Source organism: Halichoerus grypus, chromosome 14, assembly GCF_964656455.1.
Source record: "Halichoerus grypus chromosome 14, mHalGry1.hap1.1, whole genome shotgun sequence".
Taxonomy (NCBI): Eukaryota; Metazoa; Chordata; class Mammalia; order Carnivora; family Phocidae; genus Halichoerus; species Halichoerus grypus.
This window is the reverse complement of record NC_135725.1, coordinates 45,413,981-45,430,976: the sequence shown is the minus strand read 5'-3', so window position 1 is coordinate 45,430,976 and position 16,996 is coordinate 45,413,981. Positions and strand designations below refer to the sequence as shown.

General features: G+C 37.0%; 1 protein-coding gene and 1 pseudogene across 2 annotated transcripts in view; one reads left to right on the top strand and one right to left on the bottom strand.

The window, feature by feature from the left end:
• HAUS6 (HAUS augmin like complex subunit 6) overlaps positions 1-16,996 on the top strand; it is a 50,577-nt gene that overhangs the window by 6,942 nt on the left and 26,639 nt on the right. The window contains exons 4-11 of one of the 2 annotated variants that reach the window (XM_078061268.1): positions 128-260; positions 4,916-5,063; positions 7,348-7,413; positions 7,875-7,923; positions 10,737-10,907; positions 12,614-12,807; positions 13,967-14,093; positions 14,770-14,872. In XM_078061268.1, the coding sequence (XP_077917394.1) occupies positions 128-260; positions 4,916-5,063; positions 7,348-7,413; positions 7,875-7,923; positions 10,737-10,907; positions 12,614-12,807; positions 13,967-14,093; positions 14,770-14,872 (991 nt within the window). The remainder of the gene's footprint in view (positions 1-127; positions 261-4,915; positions 5,064-7,347; positions 7,414-7,874; positions 7,924-10,736; positions 10,908-12,613; positions 12,808-13,966; positions 14,094-14,769; positions 14,873-16,996) is intronic. The other variant, XM_078061269.1, reaches the window with a different exon arrangement.
• LOC118530238 (large ribosomal subunit protein mL42 pseudogene) lies at positions 1,499-2,414 on the bottom strand (annotated as a pseudogene).

The window sequence follows — 16,996 nt, the reverse complement described above, 5'->3', positions numbered from 1 at the left end:
TGATCTGAGCCAAAACCCGAGAGATGCCTAACCATCTGTGCAACTGGGGTGCCCCGGAATTATGGTTATTACTGAGAAGGTTATTATTGATAAGATCTTCAAATCATCTGATTTCTTTTTTTCATAGGTGGAATGTGGAAGTAGCTTTCCTCAAGTTGTTGGGTCCCTATTTCTTTCTCCTGGTGGTCCTAAGTTTATTCATCTGATGTATCATTTTGCAAGATTTGTTGCAATAAAATATATAAAAACCCATTCTAAAAGTAAGTTAAATTTTTAATAGGAATTTTTTTGTTTTGAGTTTTAAATTTTTACTGTTTTTCACAATTTGTAATTCATAAAGAGATTTTAATAAAGCAAGGTAAGATAAAAACATTAAATTACCTCACAAGGTAATAGTTAATATTCTACTGGAACTGTAGTTTGAAAGCCTCTAATGAACGTAAGTAACTATTCAGATAATTTTATTATGTCCTAATACAGGGGTGGGAAACATTTTCTATATAAGGTCAGATAGTAAATATTTTAGGCTTTGTGGACTATATAGGGTCTCTTTCACATATACCTCTTTGTGGGTTTTTTGTTTTTTGTTTTTTAAATATAACCCTTTAAAACCATGGAAAGCATTCCTAACTTGCTGACCTCACAAAACTAGCCAGAGGGCTAAATTAAATTAGACTTGCAGGTTATAGTTTGCATCTAATACATTGTATTAAATGTTGTGTTGTGTTAGTTTTACTTTGGCTACTGTCAGTGTGTTGGAATTTTTTTGTTAGAAATTGCTGTTTCAAAGGGGTTTGATCTGTTTCCTAATTCATAGAAACAAAGTATTTGATTTTTAAGCTGAGACCTTTTTTTTTTTTTAAACTGATACTTAAAAGAATGCTCTTTGTAGTTTATTGAATATGCTATTTTGTTTAATTGGTTTATGCTAATAAAACATGGATAGGCAAATACAGAAGAGTTGATGCAATAAAGCCCCATCCATCTTCCAATTTCTAGAAGCAACCATTGCTGACATTTTGGTGTATTTTCTTTTAGTTGTTTTTTTTTTTCTTGCACATACTATATCTATACATATTTATTATTTTAAGTAAGTAATATTTTTCATGATTCAAAAATCAAGAAGTGAAAAAATTCTCTACCTAACTTCCCTTTATGGAAACAACCAGTGTAATCAAGAATACAGGCAAATCTATCTATCTATCTATCTATCTATCTATCTATATTCTTTTTTTTAAACCTTAAATGGTGACATACATTGGGTTTTGATTCTTGTGTTTTTCACACAACAGTGTATATTGGAGATCATCTCATATCAGTTCAGAGAGCTTCTTTATTCTCTGTCTTTAGAACTGCATATTTAAATGGATATACCATAATAGGTTTTTTTTTTAAAAAATATTTTATTTATTTATTTGACAGAGAGAGACACAGTGAGAGAGGGAACACAAGCAGGGGGAGTGGGGGAGGGAGAAGCAGGCTTCCCGCCAAGCAGGGAGCCCGATGTGGGGCTCGATCCCAAGATCCTGGGATCATGACCTGAGCCGAAGGCAGACGCTTAATGACTGAGCCACCCAGGTGCCCCAAGATAACATCTTTTTGATTCCTGAAAACCTCAGTATCATCTGTCTTTTGGAGGATCCAGTTTCCTACGACGTCTATGATACTGTCCACGAGGATACCAGTGGTGCTTAGTAGCAAAGAACATTTTGCTAAGTTGTTCTGTCATGGGTCCTTGCTCAAATTGCTCATTTTTTTCTTCTAATCTGGTTTTCAGCACTTGGTCATGTGTTTCTTCATTATTATGCACAGGATCTGGCCGAGGAATAGGTTTTGTATGTTCATGTGGAATGTCCACAGAAGGGTGGTAGCCTACTATTGTCCTGCCATCCGATGTCAAAGCAAGCTCTACTTTGCAGTTATAGTCCTCTGATAGAGAAGAATATGTAGATTTATGACAAACACAGTATAAAGCTCAGTTTTGAATTGGAAATAAATGTTTCCAGATAGTTCTGTTTGATATTGCCCATTTTACTGCTGCTAACGCCATGGTGAATCAAGATGCTTATTAGGTGGTGTGAAAGAAGATGATTTGAAGAGAAACTGATTTTAAAATCTCCTTCCAGGGGCGCCTGGGTGGCTCAGTCGTTAAGCATCTGCCCTCAGCCCAGGTCAGGATCCCAAGGTCCTGGGATCGAGCCCCACATCAGGCTCCCTGCTAGGCGGGAAGCCTGCTTCTCCCTCTCCCACTTCCCCTGCTTGTGTTCCCTCTCTTGCTGTGTCTCTCTGTCAAATAAAAAAAAAAAACAACTTTATAAAATCTTCTTCCAGGTATACCTATTTTCATCCCTCAATCCGGGTCCTCAACCATAATAGGTTTTTTTTAACCAGTCTTTTGTTGACCAACATTTTGCTTCCCCCCTCACTTTTTTTTTTTTTTTTGGCTACAAATACAATGCTACAGTGATAAGCTTTATATATATATGACTTTGTGTGTTCAAGTATATATACATATATATGTACACATATATACATTGCATATATACACATACATGCACACACACACCATATATATACACACACGTGTGTGTATATATATGTATATATATATATACACATAGATACACACACGTATATGTATATATGGGGTATGTGTGTGTGTATGTAATTCCTGAAGACTATTTGCTTGGTCAAAGGAATTGTGCATTGTAATTTGCTAGTTTTTATCAGAGTATTTTCTGTAGATATTGGACAATTTATACCTCTATCACCAGTGTATGGAGAATTTCTGTTTTCCCAAAGGCTCCACAACATTGTGTGTGGTCAGACATTTTTATCTTTTTAATTTAGGTTAAAGTGGAATCTCAGGGTGGTTTTAATTTGTATTTCTCTTATTTAGTTAGAATGAAAATTGTTTTATATATTTAAGAGCAATTTGTATTCTTTTTGTACTCTATATTCATAATTGTCCATTTTTCTCTTAAGTTATTGCTTTTTTCATTTATAGGAGCTCTTATTTATTACTATCCTTTCTTTATGATGTGATAGGTAAATATTTTTTTCCAGTTTATATTCTGTGCATGACTTTTTTTTTTTTAAAGATTTTTATTTATTTATTTGACAGAGAGAGAGACAGCGGGAGAGGGAATGCAAGCAGGGGGAATGGAAGCGGGAGAAGCAGGCTTCCTGCTGAGCAGGGAGCCCAATGCGGGGCTCGATCGCAGGACCCTGGGATCATGACCTGAGCCGAAGGCAGATGCTTAACGACTGAGCCACCCAGGCGCCCCATGTGCATGATTTTTAAAAACTTACACATGTGATCTTGCTGTATAAGTATTTGCATATTTAAAATTTAATGCAACATAAGCATTGTTACCAGTTTTTCTTTCCAAAGATGGTCTACTCCAATTACACGTAGCCCAAAGTATTTTATATGAAATATGTATGTTTGGATTTAGCAAGAGTTTGTTGTGTTTAAGGCTGCTTTTTTTTTTTTTTTTAAGATTTTATTTTATTTATTTATTTGACAGAGAAAGATAGCGAGAGCAGGAACACAAGCAGGGGGAGTGGGAGAAGGAGAAGCAGGCTTCCCGCTGAGCAGGGAGCCCGATGCGGGGGCTCGATCCCAGGATCCTGGGATCATGACCTGAGCCGAAGGCAGACGCTTAACGACTGAGCCACCCAGGCACCCTGTGCATAAGGCTCCTAAGCATGGGTTGTCCTATTTCCTATTTCTGATTTAAAACAATTCCGGTCAACACGTTTAGTCTCTAGATGACTTCTACATTCAGTGAACTCCTCCCCGGTTAAATATTTAGAATTTGTGGTTTCTTTGGGGGTAGCACTGGGACCTGGATTAGTAATGTTAAGTGCAGTGGAGTGGTCCCTGTTTTCCAGAATATCAGTCTTTATTGTATCTTTTTTTTTTAGATTTTATTTATTTATTTGACAGAGAGATAGGGAGAGCAGGAACACAAGCCAGGGGAGTGGGAGAGGGAGAAGCAGGCTTCCCGCTGAGCAGGGAGCCCGATGCGGGGCTCGATCCCAGGACCCTGGGTTCAGGGCCTGAGCCAAAGGGAGACGCTTAACGACTGAGCCACCCAGGTGCCCCTGTATTGAGCCATCTTAAAGTAGGATTTATTACAGCTAAAAATGTGGACTCTGAAACGTTTGGATGGATTGTTGTCAGGGTCTGCTTTGATCATTAGTAACACAGGCAAGAATTACTTGAGAAGTGGAGAGTGGTTTTGTTTGGTTGTCCTATTGGTCTTACTAGATAGAAAAATAAAATGATGGCAGGAAAGGAGGTGTTGTGATCTTACCTCATCTCTTTTAATTGATTTTCTTCCTTTTTTGTGAAAAGATCCTGTTAAGAAGTTGCTTGTGTCTAACCATGTATTTGTTCATGGACATATCAAGCTTTTTTATTTTTTTTATTTTTTTTAAAGATTTTATTTATTCATTTGAGACAGAGATACAGAGAGAGAGCAAGAGCATGAGCAGGGGAGAGGCAGAGGAAGAGGGAGAAGCAGGCTCCCCGCCGAGCCAGGAGCCAGATGTGGGGCTCGATCCCAGGACCCTGGGATCATGACCTGAGCCGAAGGCAGACGCTTAACCATCTGAGCCACCCAGGCGCCCCGGACATATCAAGCTTTGATAATAAGAATTATTTGGAGCAGATAGACTTCAGAGTTTTTAATTACGTAAAACAACTCAACTTCAGATACCCTTTTTTAGTTGCCTACTTAAAAATAGGTTTCCTTGCTTTTGTTAAAATTAGTTGTATCTGTTTATGTGGCATATCAGTTTTTAAGGAGTTGTTAGTTGTATGAGTTGTTAATCTCTTAAAATTATTTTCAAATATTTGATGTTTGATATTTGATAATTTCTATGATCTCATTTGTTTTCCATGTAGATTCTTGTATACGTTCTACCGAGACATTTAATGTAAAGCCACAAGATATGCACAAATGCATTGCCAGATGCCATGTAGCACGTAATAGATTTTTACATGTTTTGCAAAGAGAAGACTGTGTTATCCGAAAGTATCAGGAAAATGCACAGTAAGTAATACATTGATAGAAAATGAAAATTCCAGGGGTGCCTGGGTGGCCCAGTTGGTTAAGCATCTGACACTTGGTTTTGGCTTAGGTCGTGATCTCAGGGTTATGAGATCTAGCCCCGCTCAGGGCTCTGCACTGGGTGTGGAGTCTGCTTAAGATTCTCTCTCTCCCTCTCTTTCTGCCCCTCTCTCACGCTCTCTCTCTCTTTTTTCCCCCACCCCTCCCAAAAGAAAATGAAAATTCCTTTCTTTTTTTTTTTTTTTTTAAAGATTTTATTTATTTATTTGACAGAGAGAGAGACAGCGAGAGCAGGAACACAAGCAGGGGGAGTGGCAGAGGGAGAAGCAGGCTTCCCGCCGAGCAGGGAGCCTGATGCGGGACTCGACCCCAGGACCCCGGGATCATGACCTGAGCCGAAGGCAGACGCTTAACGACTAAGCCACCCAGGCGCCCGAAAATTCCTTTCTTCTTGAACAAATGTCATTAGTGTACCTTCAGTGGCAGTCATCCTTGCCTACCACAAAACCCCTTCGTGTCCTCTTTTCATTTTAAAGCCAGATAACTTCTTTTTTTTAAAGATTTTATTTATTTATTTGACAGAGAGAGACACGGAGAGAGGGAACACAAGCAGGGGGAGTGGGAGAGGGAGAAGCAGGCTTCCCACCGAGCAGGGAGCCTGATGCGGGACTTGATCCCAGGACCCTGGGATCATGACCTGAGCCTAAGGCAGACGCTTAACGACTGAGCCACCCAGGCGCCCCAAAGCCAGATAACTTCTGAATATGGTATTTTAAAACTATGCATACTGTACATGAAACTTTAGAGCAAAGGAAAATATTACCTTAGTTTAAAAATTTAGTATCTTAGGTGTTTTGCTTTTTTTAACATGGATATATATTTTTAAGCTGTAATTATTGTGCTCATTCTATTTTGTATTCTTTTTTCTCTTCATATTCTGTAAAATTTTCCATATTGCCATAGTATAATGCTTTTATTAAAAAATTCAAAATTATTTTTATTTTTAAAATTTTCTAAAATATATTCCTTTTAATATCTACTTAATAGTAGGTATTCCATAGTTTCTTTAACCATCTCATATAATGTTATGTTTAGGTTCCTCTTTTCAGCAATTTTTTTTTTTCACTTTATAAAATTTATTAAGAAGTAGGCACAAAACAATCCAGCCTGTTCTAAGTATGATGAAGTTCGTACCCAAAGGAAGATTCATTGCATTTGTGACTACAGGATTAGTCAGTCTTCTAGCCAGATGAGACAGTGGGAGTCTTCCTTTGTCGGAGGAGGAAGCTAACCACACCAAATGGAGCTCTATGTCTAGGGAATGCCTCTGTCCAGTGGTACTTTTCTGTGATAATGGAAATGCTGTATAACTGCATTATCCAACATAGTAGCCAATAGTCACGCATTGCTACTGAACATTTTAAATGTATCTAATAGGACAAAGGAACTGAATTTTTTATTATTTTAAATTTAAATATAAATAGCTGTATGTGGTTGGCATTGTCAGCAAATTTTTTTTTGAGTTATTTCTGTGTGCCAAATATTGTTTAGGCATGGTCCTACAGCATTAAACAAGACAGGCAAGGTTCCTACTCTCAAGAAATAGAGTGTGTCTGATTTTATATGATTATAAACAACTACAGTAAGACAACTTTTTAAATGTTGTGTCATCGATTGTGAAAACTAGAAAATCCTGTGAAATCACCTTGAAACTACAATGACGCCTGTCGTAGGTAACATTTAAATTTATCCCCTAAGTATGTGTGACAAGGATAAGAGAGCAGAGTAGTCTTACTTCCAGCATTTTTTTTTTTTTTTTTTTAAAGATTTTGTTTATTTATTTGACAGAGAGAGACACAGTGAGAGAGGGAACACAAGCAGGGGGAGTAGGAGAGGGAGAAACAGGCAACCGGCGGCGCAGGGAACCTGATGTGGGGCTCGATCCCAGAACCCTGGGATCATGACCTGAGCCGAAGGCAGACGCTTAACGACTGAGCCACCCAGGCGCCCCACTTCCAGCATTTTTATTTGAAGACAGTGTATATGAGCCAAGAAGTCCTGGTCCATCTCAATAGCAACCTGTATATTAGATCACTCCTTTAACTCCTGAAGGAAGTCTAGACTCCTTTAGCTGGCTGCTGGGTGTATTTGGAAGAGTAGTCTTTAGAGGCCTAAGCAAAAATAAGAAATGGGGGAAAATATCAAAGTGGTCTATACCAGTTAACTGTAATGGAATTATAGTTGTCATTTATATGTTTTCTTACAGACTGTCAGTTAAACAAGTACGAAATTTGAGATCAGAATGTATGGAGCAGCAAAACCAAATAAAAAAGTAAGTGACTTTTAGATCAGAGCTGGAAGTTGCCTTAGTGCAGCTCCTGCATTTTACCAGTAAGAAAACTGAGTCCCATAGGATTAGAACATAATTCTGATTCCTAGTCCAGTTCTTCTAATTTATTGCTTTCAGGACGCCTGGGTGGCTTAGTCGGTTAAGTGTCTGCCTTCAGCTCAGGTCATGATCCTGGGGTCCTGGGATCGAGCCCTATGTCAGGCTCCCTGCTTGGTGGGGAGCCTGCTTCTCCCTCTGCCTCTCCATTTGTGCTCTCTCGCTCTCTGTCAAATAAATAAATAAAATCTGTAAAAAAATTTATTGCTTTGAGCTTGAATTTTATTTTTGTTTTTAATTGAAATGGTTGTTAGTGGGTGGATTTATAGATCAGTTTGCTCTTTTGGTGGTAAATTACCATGAGATTTTTAAAAAATGACTAATGAGATCATTTTTTTTTTAACTAGAATGGAACCCTATGATGACCAAAGTAATATACAAGAGAAAATCCAAAAGGTGAGGTAACTTTTTATATTTCTATTTATATTTTAAAGGAGAAATTTAATCTTTCTTACTTTTGTGATGTGCAATGTTGACTTACTTAATTGGACTCTTATATTCTCTGTTTTTGTCATTTTTTTGTAAAACTGTTACTTTTTTTTTTTAAACGCATTAATAAGTGATATATAAAGGTATCAGTAGGGTGCCTCTAAAAAGCGTGAATATAATGGAAAAATTAACTTATAAGACTAAATATATAGAAAAGCAGTTTTAAATATGGTTAAAAGTTCAGCTTGATTGTAACTTAATCAGTAGTATTAATTTATGTAAATAAAATATGTTAACTGAAGGGAGATGGTAAATATGGAAGAAAAATGAGAAGTCACATTGAAGCTGGCTTGGCAGTAGGAAGGAATCGGGCAGACATAAATAATCTGAGGTTTGGGGCCCCTGGGTGGCTCAGTTGTTAAGCATCTGCCTTCGGCTCAGGTCATGATCCCAGGGTTCTGAGATCGAGCTCCACATTGGGCTCCCTGCTTGGCGGGAAGCCTGCTTCTTCCTCTCACGCTCCCCCTGCTTGTGTTCCCTCTCTCCCGGTCTCTCTCTCTGTCAAATAAATAAGTAAAATCTTAAAAAAAAAAAAAAATAATCTGAGGTTTTCAGAGGATGGCTTTGATGTGAGATTGGAGTGTTTTCTTAGGCCTTTGTGTTTAGATGAAATCTCTCTCAAGCTCTTTGTTCTGTTTTTATAATCACTGAGCTACTTTGAGTGTTAATTTGGCTTTCCAGGCAGTTTGTCACTGGAAAAGGTGAGTCCGCTCCTCAGGAAATAACTATTCATCCATTCAGTGAATTTTTACTGATCACCTGCCATGTGCCAAGCATTCTAGGTATTAGAGCTACAGCAGTGAGGAGGCAAAATCACTTCCTTCATGGATCGTCCAGCTTCGTGACTATGAATACTTCTGTTACTGAACATAGTATCTTTGATTGTATATTTAATAGGTTGATGTGAAACCTGTTTAGAAGTTTTCACATTGATCTCTCCTGACTTTGGTTAATGTTCACTTTCCCTGAGTTCGGTCAATTTTTTTATCCATTGACAAGATAAAAGTAAAAATCTGAGAACAAAAAAAAAATCTGAGAACCAGATCCTGGATCTTTGTCCACCAAGGAAATGTCATCCTGTGAGACCTGTAGACTCCTAGCCAATGAGTCTTCTTTGGGGACAACTTTACCTTGTACCGTGGGAAGACACAAACACAAACATGGGTATAATTATTGTATTTCCCTGCCCACCTCCCACCTTTATAAATTCTTTTAAGGCATCACATATGTACAAAAAAGTGCAAAAGTCATAAGTGTATAGCCTGATAAAATTTCACAAAGTGAATAAACGTATGTAAGCAGCATAGAGTTTAAGGAACAGAACATTAGCCCAGAAGCCTCAGGCCCCCTTTCATTTACAACCATTTCCCCCCCAAGAGTAAATACTTTTCTCCCTTCTTACATTAAAGATTAGTTTGCCTCTTCTTGAACTTTATATACAGGGGAGTATATAGAATATATTCTTTTGTGTTTGTCTTCTTTGACTCATGCTGTTTTATCTGTGCTGTTGTGTGTGTGGGTTGTAGTGTGTTCATTCCCAATGCTATGTAGTGTTTATGAACATAGCACAAACATTTTTGTTTTTTTTTTTACTCTAGGTAGATGTTTGGGTTAATTGCAGTTTTTGACTATTACAAATAGAAATGCTATGACCATTCGTTAAAAATTTTTTTTACTATTTTAATTGAAGTATAGTTGGCACACAGTGTTATATGAGTTTCTGGTATACGGCATAGTGATTGGACAACTCTTTGTTATGCTGTGCTCACAAGTGTAGCTACCACCTATAAACATTCTTACACATGCATTTAATGAACATAGACGGGTTAGTATATGCCTAAGATTCTTTGCTTTTAAAGAAGCATGGTTTTTCATATTTTAACCTTTTGAAACTTGAATGACTCTTAAAATTGATGTGTGGTGGTTTTTTTTTTTCTCCTCCGAAAATTTTTTATTTCTCCCTGAAAAGTTTCTTTTTCTTTTTTTTTTTTTTCTTAAGATTTTATTTATTTATTTGAGAGAGATCGTGAGCCGGGTGGAGGGGCAGAGGGAGAGGGAGAAGCAGGCTCCCCGCTGAGCAAGGAGCCTGATGCGGGACTTGATCTCAGAACTCTGGGATCATACCTGAGCCGAAGGCAGATGCTTAACCGACCTAGCCACCCAGCCGTCCCTGCCTCAGAAGTTTCTGTTAGATTGGTGGCATGTCAAAACACAGGAAATGGTAATTGCATCTTGGTAGTATGAAGTTTCTTAGATTTGTTTTGAAAATCATGGTGGGCTTAATTCTCCTGAGAAATTATTATTTTTTTTCTCCTGAGAAATTCTTTAGTTTTAAAACCCCTTTGGAAGTAGTATCAGTGCTTTTATTTTATTTTATTTTTTAAAGATTTTATTTATTTATTTGACAGAGAGAGACACAGCGAGAGAGGGAACACATTTGGTGGGGAGGGAGGGAGAAGCAGGCTTCCCGCCCAGCAGGGAGCCTGATGCAGGGCTCAATCCCAGGACCCTGGGATCATGACCCGAGCCAAAGGCAGACGCTTAACGACTGAGCCACCCAGGAGCCCCAGTATCAGTGCTTTTAGACAGTTAATTAATTTTCTCACCAGAAATCATTACAGGAATACTTCATTTGTTCCAGAGAGTGAGCATATATTTGTATTTTACATTTCTTTGATATATGTACAGATTATGTGTAGACTTTGTCTTTGTTTTCAAAGGTTCGGTCTTTGTGGGCTTCAGTGAACGAAACACTCATGTATTTGGAAAAAGAAAGAGAAGTTGTTAATGCAGTCCTTAATCTTGTTAACCAACATACTTTAGATGGAACTAACGTTGCTATCAATATTCCAAGGCTCTTACTTGACAAAATTGAGAAACAAATGTGTCAGGTAAGCATTTGATACTAAGTAAACTGTTGAGAAAACTCTTTATGTAATTATTATATATAATGATAATAAATACATGTATTCAACATATAATTAATATATAATATGTAAATATAAATAATATATATTCTTTTTCTTACAGTGTTTTTCTGTCTTCAGAATTTATTTTTGTGACTAGATCTAGTAAAACATTCATCAAGAGGGCTATTGTTAACTGTGTATATATTATATATAACAGTGTGTATGTTTGTATACATTAGCTTTTATTAATTGTTCATCCCTTTTATGGTGCTACATCATACAGTGGAGAGATGGAGGAGGTTACTTAGTAGGAAGATGATATGGTACTGGTTCTTTATAAGCACTCAGGGAGAGCAGCAGTGATCTCCTATTTGCTGCATGTCTTTTTAAAATGTCTCTACCCTGTGGTTTCTCTTTCATCTTGATGCTGTTAAGTATTTTAGTCTTTTCTTCCATTAGCTTTTGTGACCTCAGTGTCTTTGCTCTCTTGTGGTTTTTCAGACTGCTGTTCTCAGTTTTTTCTACTGAATCCTTTTTCTCTAACTTTCAAATGAAAGTGTTTTCCATGGTTCCTTTAGTGCCTACTTTTCTTTCCCACAATTACAGTCATCTGTATTTTCTTAATTCTATGTTTTCATCAGTGTCCTATACAGTAGTATTCCCAAATTGGTATTTCCAGTCTCTCTCAGTCAGCCCAACTCCATCGAATTATTTCCACTTGCTTATATGACATTTCCATCTGGATAACCTGTATTTTTTTTCTTAGTGAACTCATAATCTATTAAGTATCTGCTATATGCCAGGCATTAATTATAGTATAGGGGAATACAAAGGTAAAATAGTGTTGTGATGCCTGAAAAGCTTTCACTGTAATAGGTAACATGCCAGGCACTGCAGATTCCTGTAAAAATCAGAGTCTGCAAATTCAGATTCCTACAGAGGCCAGATAGGTAATATAGGCTAATTGTGTGTAACAAAAGGGGTAAGTGATGAGGTCTTTGGGAAATAATTTTTATGTGAAATCTAAGATTTTTGGTTGATTGGCAACAATTCAAATGATTTTAAAATACTGGAATTGTGCAGGCCAAATAAACATGTCTAAGTTTGAATTCAGCTGTTATGGGCCATCACTTTGCAACTTTTTTTTTTAAAGATTTTATTTATTTATTTATTTGACAGAGAGAGAGAGAGACAGCGAGAGAGGGAACACAAGCAAGGGGAGTGGGAGAGGGAGAAGCAGGCTTCCCGCAGAGCAGGGAGCCCAATATGGGGCTCCATCCCAGGACCCTGGGATCATGACCTGAGCCGAAGGCAGATGCTTAACAATTGAGCCACCCAGGCACCCCTCAATTTGCAACTTTTGTTAAAACATGAATTCATGATCTTTCACCAAACTTGCTCTTTCTCCTCAGTCTTTACTTTGCTTTCCATTTATTTGCATTTCTTTTAGTCTAGCTTGCAGCTTCTTTGCATAATATAAAAATATGGCACGACATGTTAAATTCTTTCACAGTAGTTTTCTTTGGACTAAAATTATTTACTTGGCTTCATTTTTGGGTAGACATTTGACTTTTTTCACTCTTCTTTAGAGGTAACCTTTTTATATAGTAGTAAAAAACATAAATATATTTACCTAACAGTTTATTATCTTAAGAACCACTTTTTTTTTTTCCCCTCTGAATCCTTAGTTGCACATTGGAAATGTTTATGAGGCTGGAAAATTGAACCTGTTAACAGTTATTCAGTTATTAAATGAAGTCTTGAAAGTAGTGAAATATGAGCGTTGTCAGGCTGACCCAGCAAGACTGACAATAGACCTTCACTTCCTTGAAAAGGAGACCAAACTTCAGAGAGAGAGATTATCAGATCTGAAGCATATGAGGTACTGTAGAAAGATATTTTGTTACACTATTGGGGGAGGAGTAAGGTGTTTTTGATAATTTCTCAGCAGAGCTCATGTAGTTGATAACTCTTTAGCCTTGGCAAACAAAAGGTGAACATTTTATTAGAGCTCAAAAACTCCCGGAGAGACACATTTTAAGTAGAAAGGACAATTAATGTAGTTTTCTTTTTGTCTAGAATAAATTATTTGCCCTTAGTGATAATTCTTTGTGGAGTAATTTTCACTTTCTCAAGTTTTTCTTTGGAGTCTACTTAATAAAACTAAGCCTCAGAAAAATTTGTTATTTGAGTGGAGTAATTGGGAGGTATGGGCTGCCTTTAAGAGTGGACAGAGAATAACTGTAGAATTTTTTGTTTTTTTAAAGATTTTATTTATTTGACAGAGCACAAGCAGAGGGAGAGAGAGGGAGAAGCAGGCTCCCTGCTGAGCAAGGAGCGTGATGTGGGACTCGATCCCAGGACCCTGGGATCAATAGGTGTAGAATTTGGACTTGAGTTCAGAACTAGGGAAAAAGAATATATATATATTTTTTATTATGTTATGTTAATCACCGTACATTACATCATTAGTTTTTGATGGAGTGTTCCACGATTCATTGTTTGTGTATAACACCCAGTGCTCCATGCAGTACGTGCCCTCTTTAATACCCATCACCAGGCCAACCCATTCCCCTCCCCCCTCCCCTCTAGAACCCTCAGTTTGTTTCTCAGAGTCCATAGTCTCTCATGGTTTGTCTCCCCCTCCGATTTTCCCCCCTTCATTCTTTCCTTCCTGCTATCTTCTTCTTCTTTTTTTTTTTTTTAAACATGTAATGTATTATTTGTTTCAGAGGTACAGGTCTGTGATTCAACAGTCTTAACACAATTCACAGTGCTCACCATAGCACATACCCTCCCCAATATTTTAAAGATAAATGGAGTAATAGATGTATGATTGCTTTCTGGTCTTAAAAGGAAATAAGTACTTTAGCTTCTGAATGTTCATTGTAAGAGTTTATTCGGTTTATATGTGCTCTACTGGTTGAACTTCCAGTTATGGTTTTTTTCCCTTTTTCTACAAACTGTTGTATTCTTAAATTTTACTCAATACTTTTATATATTCATGTTTTGAATCAAGTTCTTTTTTTATGCTATCATAGTTGTAAAATAAAAGAAGATCTCACCAGTATAAAACACTCTGTTGTTGAAAAACAAGGAGAATGGCATAAAAAGTGGAAAGAATTTCTTCATCTGTCTCCTTTCAATCTAATTAAAGGTTGGACTCCAGTAAGTAATGTTGACTTGCCTTTTGGAGAGTAGTTTAATACAGGGCAGTCTTGATTTATGTTACGAATGATCTAGGAATGCTGTGCATGTGTAAGTTGTCATCTTTGCACTTGAGCCTAAAGTTTAAATGTTTTGGTTTCTGTAATTTTTCTTTCTTTTTTTTTTTTAAAGATTTTATTTATTTATTTGACAGAGAGAGAGCACAAATAGGCAGAGAGGCAGGCAGAGGGAGAAGGAGAAGCAGACTCTCCACTGAGCAGGGAGCCCGACGTGGGGCTTGATCCCAGGACTCTGGGATCAGACCTGAGCCGCTTAACCGACTGAGCCACCCAGGCGCCCCATGTTTCTGTAATTTTTCTAAGTGCATATTAGAGTATTCATCCAGCTGCTTTATGATTTATAGTTCATATTTTTAGATTTAGAGGATTATATTAAAAAGAAAATGAGACATTTCTTTTGCTATTAGGTAGTATTACATTTGAGGCACAGTTGGAGGACAGAGTAGTCCCCTTGTTCTAATATCATACTCCTTGGTTTAAAAGTAGTTATAGGATAATTTACATGCTTGGTAATTCTGTCTTCATTAGGGGGAAACAATCATCCATTCATAGATTATCTTAGTAGTGTTATGTAAAAAAAAATGTGTATTTCAAAATGATGAATTCTGTGTTTTAAGGCTGTGGATCTTTTACCACCAATGTCTCCTCTTTCATTTGATCCTGCCTCAGAAGAAGTATATGCAAGGAGTATTCTTTTGCAGTATCCTGCTTCACTTCCAGGTTAGTTATTTGTTTTTCTCTCTCTTAAACCTCCTTCCCAGCAGTATTTCTCACTATGATAGCAGCTTCTTTACATTTTTGTCTTGTTCACCCCCCCCCAGTTATTTTTTATTGTGGTGAAATGCACATAGCATTTTAGTCACTGCAGTGTACAACTCAGTGGCATTTAGTAAGTTTACAAAATAGTGCAACCATCACCACTTTTTAGTTCTAGAATGTTTCTATTACCTTAAAAGGAAATCCTAGGGGCTCCTGGGTGGCTTAGTCAGTTAAGCATCTGACTCTTGTTTTTGGCTCAGGTCATGATCTTAGGGTTCTGAGTTTGAGCCCGCGCTCAGCGCAGAGTCTGTTTGTCCCTCTCCTTCCCCCTCTGCCATCCTCCCCCATGCTCTTGCTCTCTCTCTCTCAAAACTAAATAAATCTTTAAAAAAAAAAAAAAGGAAATCCTGTACCCATTAAGCAGTCACTCCCCATTTTCCCCTTTCCCAATCCTTGGCGACCACAAATGTACTTCCTCTCTCTATCTGTGGATTTGCCTGTGCTGGATATTTCATATAAATGGAGTCATATACTATGAGGCTTTATGTGTCTGGTTTCTTTCACTTGCAGCATTTTTCACTTTGCACAGTATTTTTTAGGTTCATTCAAGTTGTAGCATGTATCAGTACTTCATTAATTTTTATGAATACATTCTATTGTATGGCTAAAGCATATTTTGCTGTCCATTCAACCATTGATGGACATTTGGGTTGTTTCCACCATTTCACTATTATGAGTAATGCTGCTATAAACATTTGTTTACAAGTTTTTGTGTAGAAGCCCACAACCCTTTAACATGAAAGAATAGTACAATAATTACTTGAATACCACCTGTTTTGACTATCAACATCTGCTACATTGCTTTATATGTGTATGTATGTGTTTTTGCTAAACCAAGTAAGTTCTAGACATTGTAACACTTCACTCTAAGTGTTTCAACATGCATTCCCATAAAAATAGACTTTTCCTATGTAACTACCCTAGTAATGTCACATCTAAAAAATTATAATTCTATAATACTTTTCCTCAACTATTATACCACTGTCACACCTAAAAAATTAATTTCTCTACAATATCTGATAATCCATTTTATATAAATATATAAATATTTATATTTTATATTTATAATCCATTTATATCTTTATATTTTATATACATTTATATTTTATATTTATATTATATATTTATAATCCATTTTATAGTTAATTCAGTTTCCCTAGTTGCCTAGTACTTGTGTACAAGTAATTGTTACTGAGTTCAGTAAATGTTAGATAAATAAGAGGAGGAATAAATGCATTAAAAAAACCTGTGAATTAGGTAACCAGGCTGGAGCATGTAATAGATGTAGGCCATAGTTGAGTTCATGGAGGCCAAAGGTCATGGCAGTAGTTAGCACAGGACCTAGGAAGAAATGGGTGAACATAGCTGGGATGGGTGATTGGTTTGGGAGTGAAGTGTACATACGGACACCGGTTAGGAAAGGTCATAGATTAGAGAGCAAGGCTCAGGAGAGGCACTAGCAAAAGAGTCGACATAGAAGAGACTGCATGGTTTGATGAATGACAAAAGAGCTTCAGAAAGTGCATTATTTAGGATGATAGAATGACTCTTAGAGCTCTTGGCATATTTGATTGGCATTTTGTTTTCACTTCAACGTGGAAAGGGCCATTGCCCTCTGGCAAGACTTAGTTAGGTCCTGTGAAACCATAAATTAGTCTTCGTGTCCATTCGGAGATTTCTATCTGCGTTGAAAGTGAGGGCATATTTGTGTCTGTTTAGGAAGTGCAGTGGAAGTTCACATTTTAGAAGCGTTTGATAGGTCCTTTGAGGTAATGCTGTCCTCCAGACATTGTAGAATTTGTACTCTTAGGATTCCTTTTTTTTTTTTTTTCCCCTAAACAAGTAGAGTTTTGATCTGAGCTGGGGGACCTTAACATTATTTTATGCTTTTTGTAGTAAAACAACTTTTTTTCCTCCTACACCTTACATACTACATCTTACTTGAAATTTTCTTTTAAATTGTTTTTTAAAAAATTATATTTTGGCATATTAAAAATTCAGGGAATAATATAAATAACCTCTTCA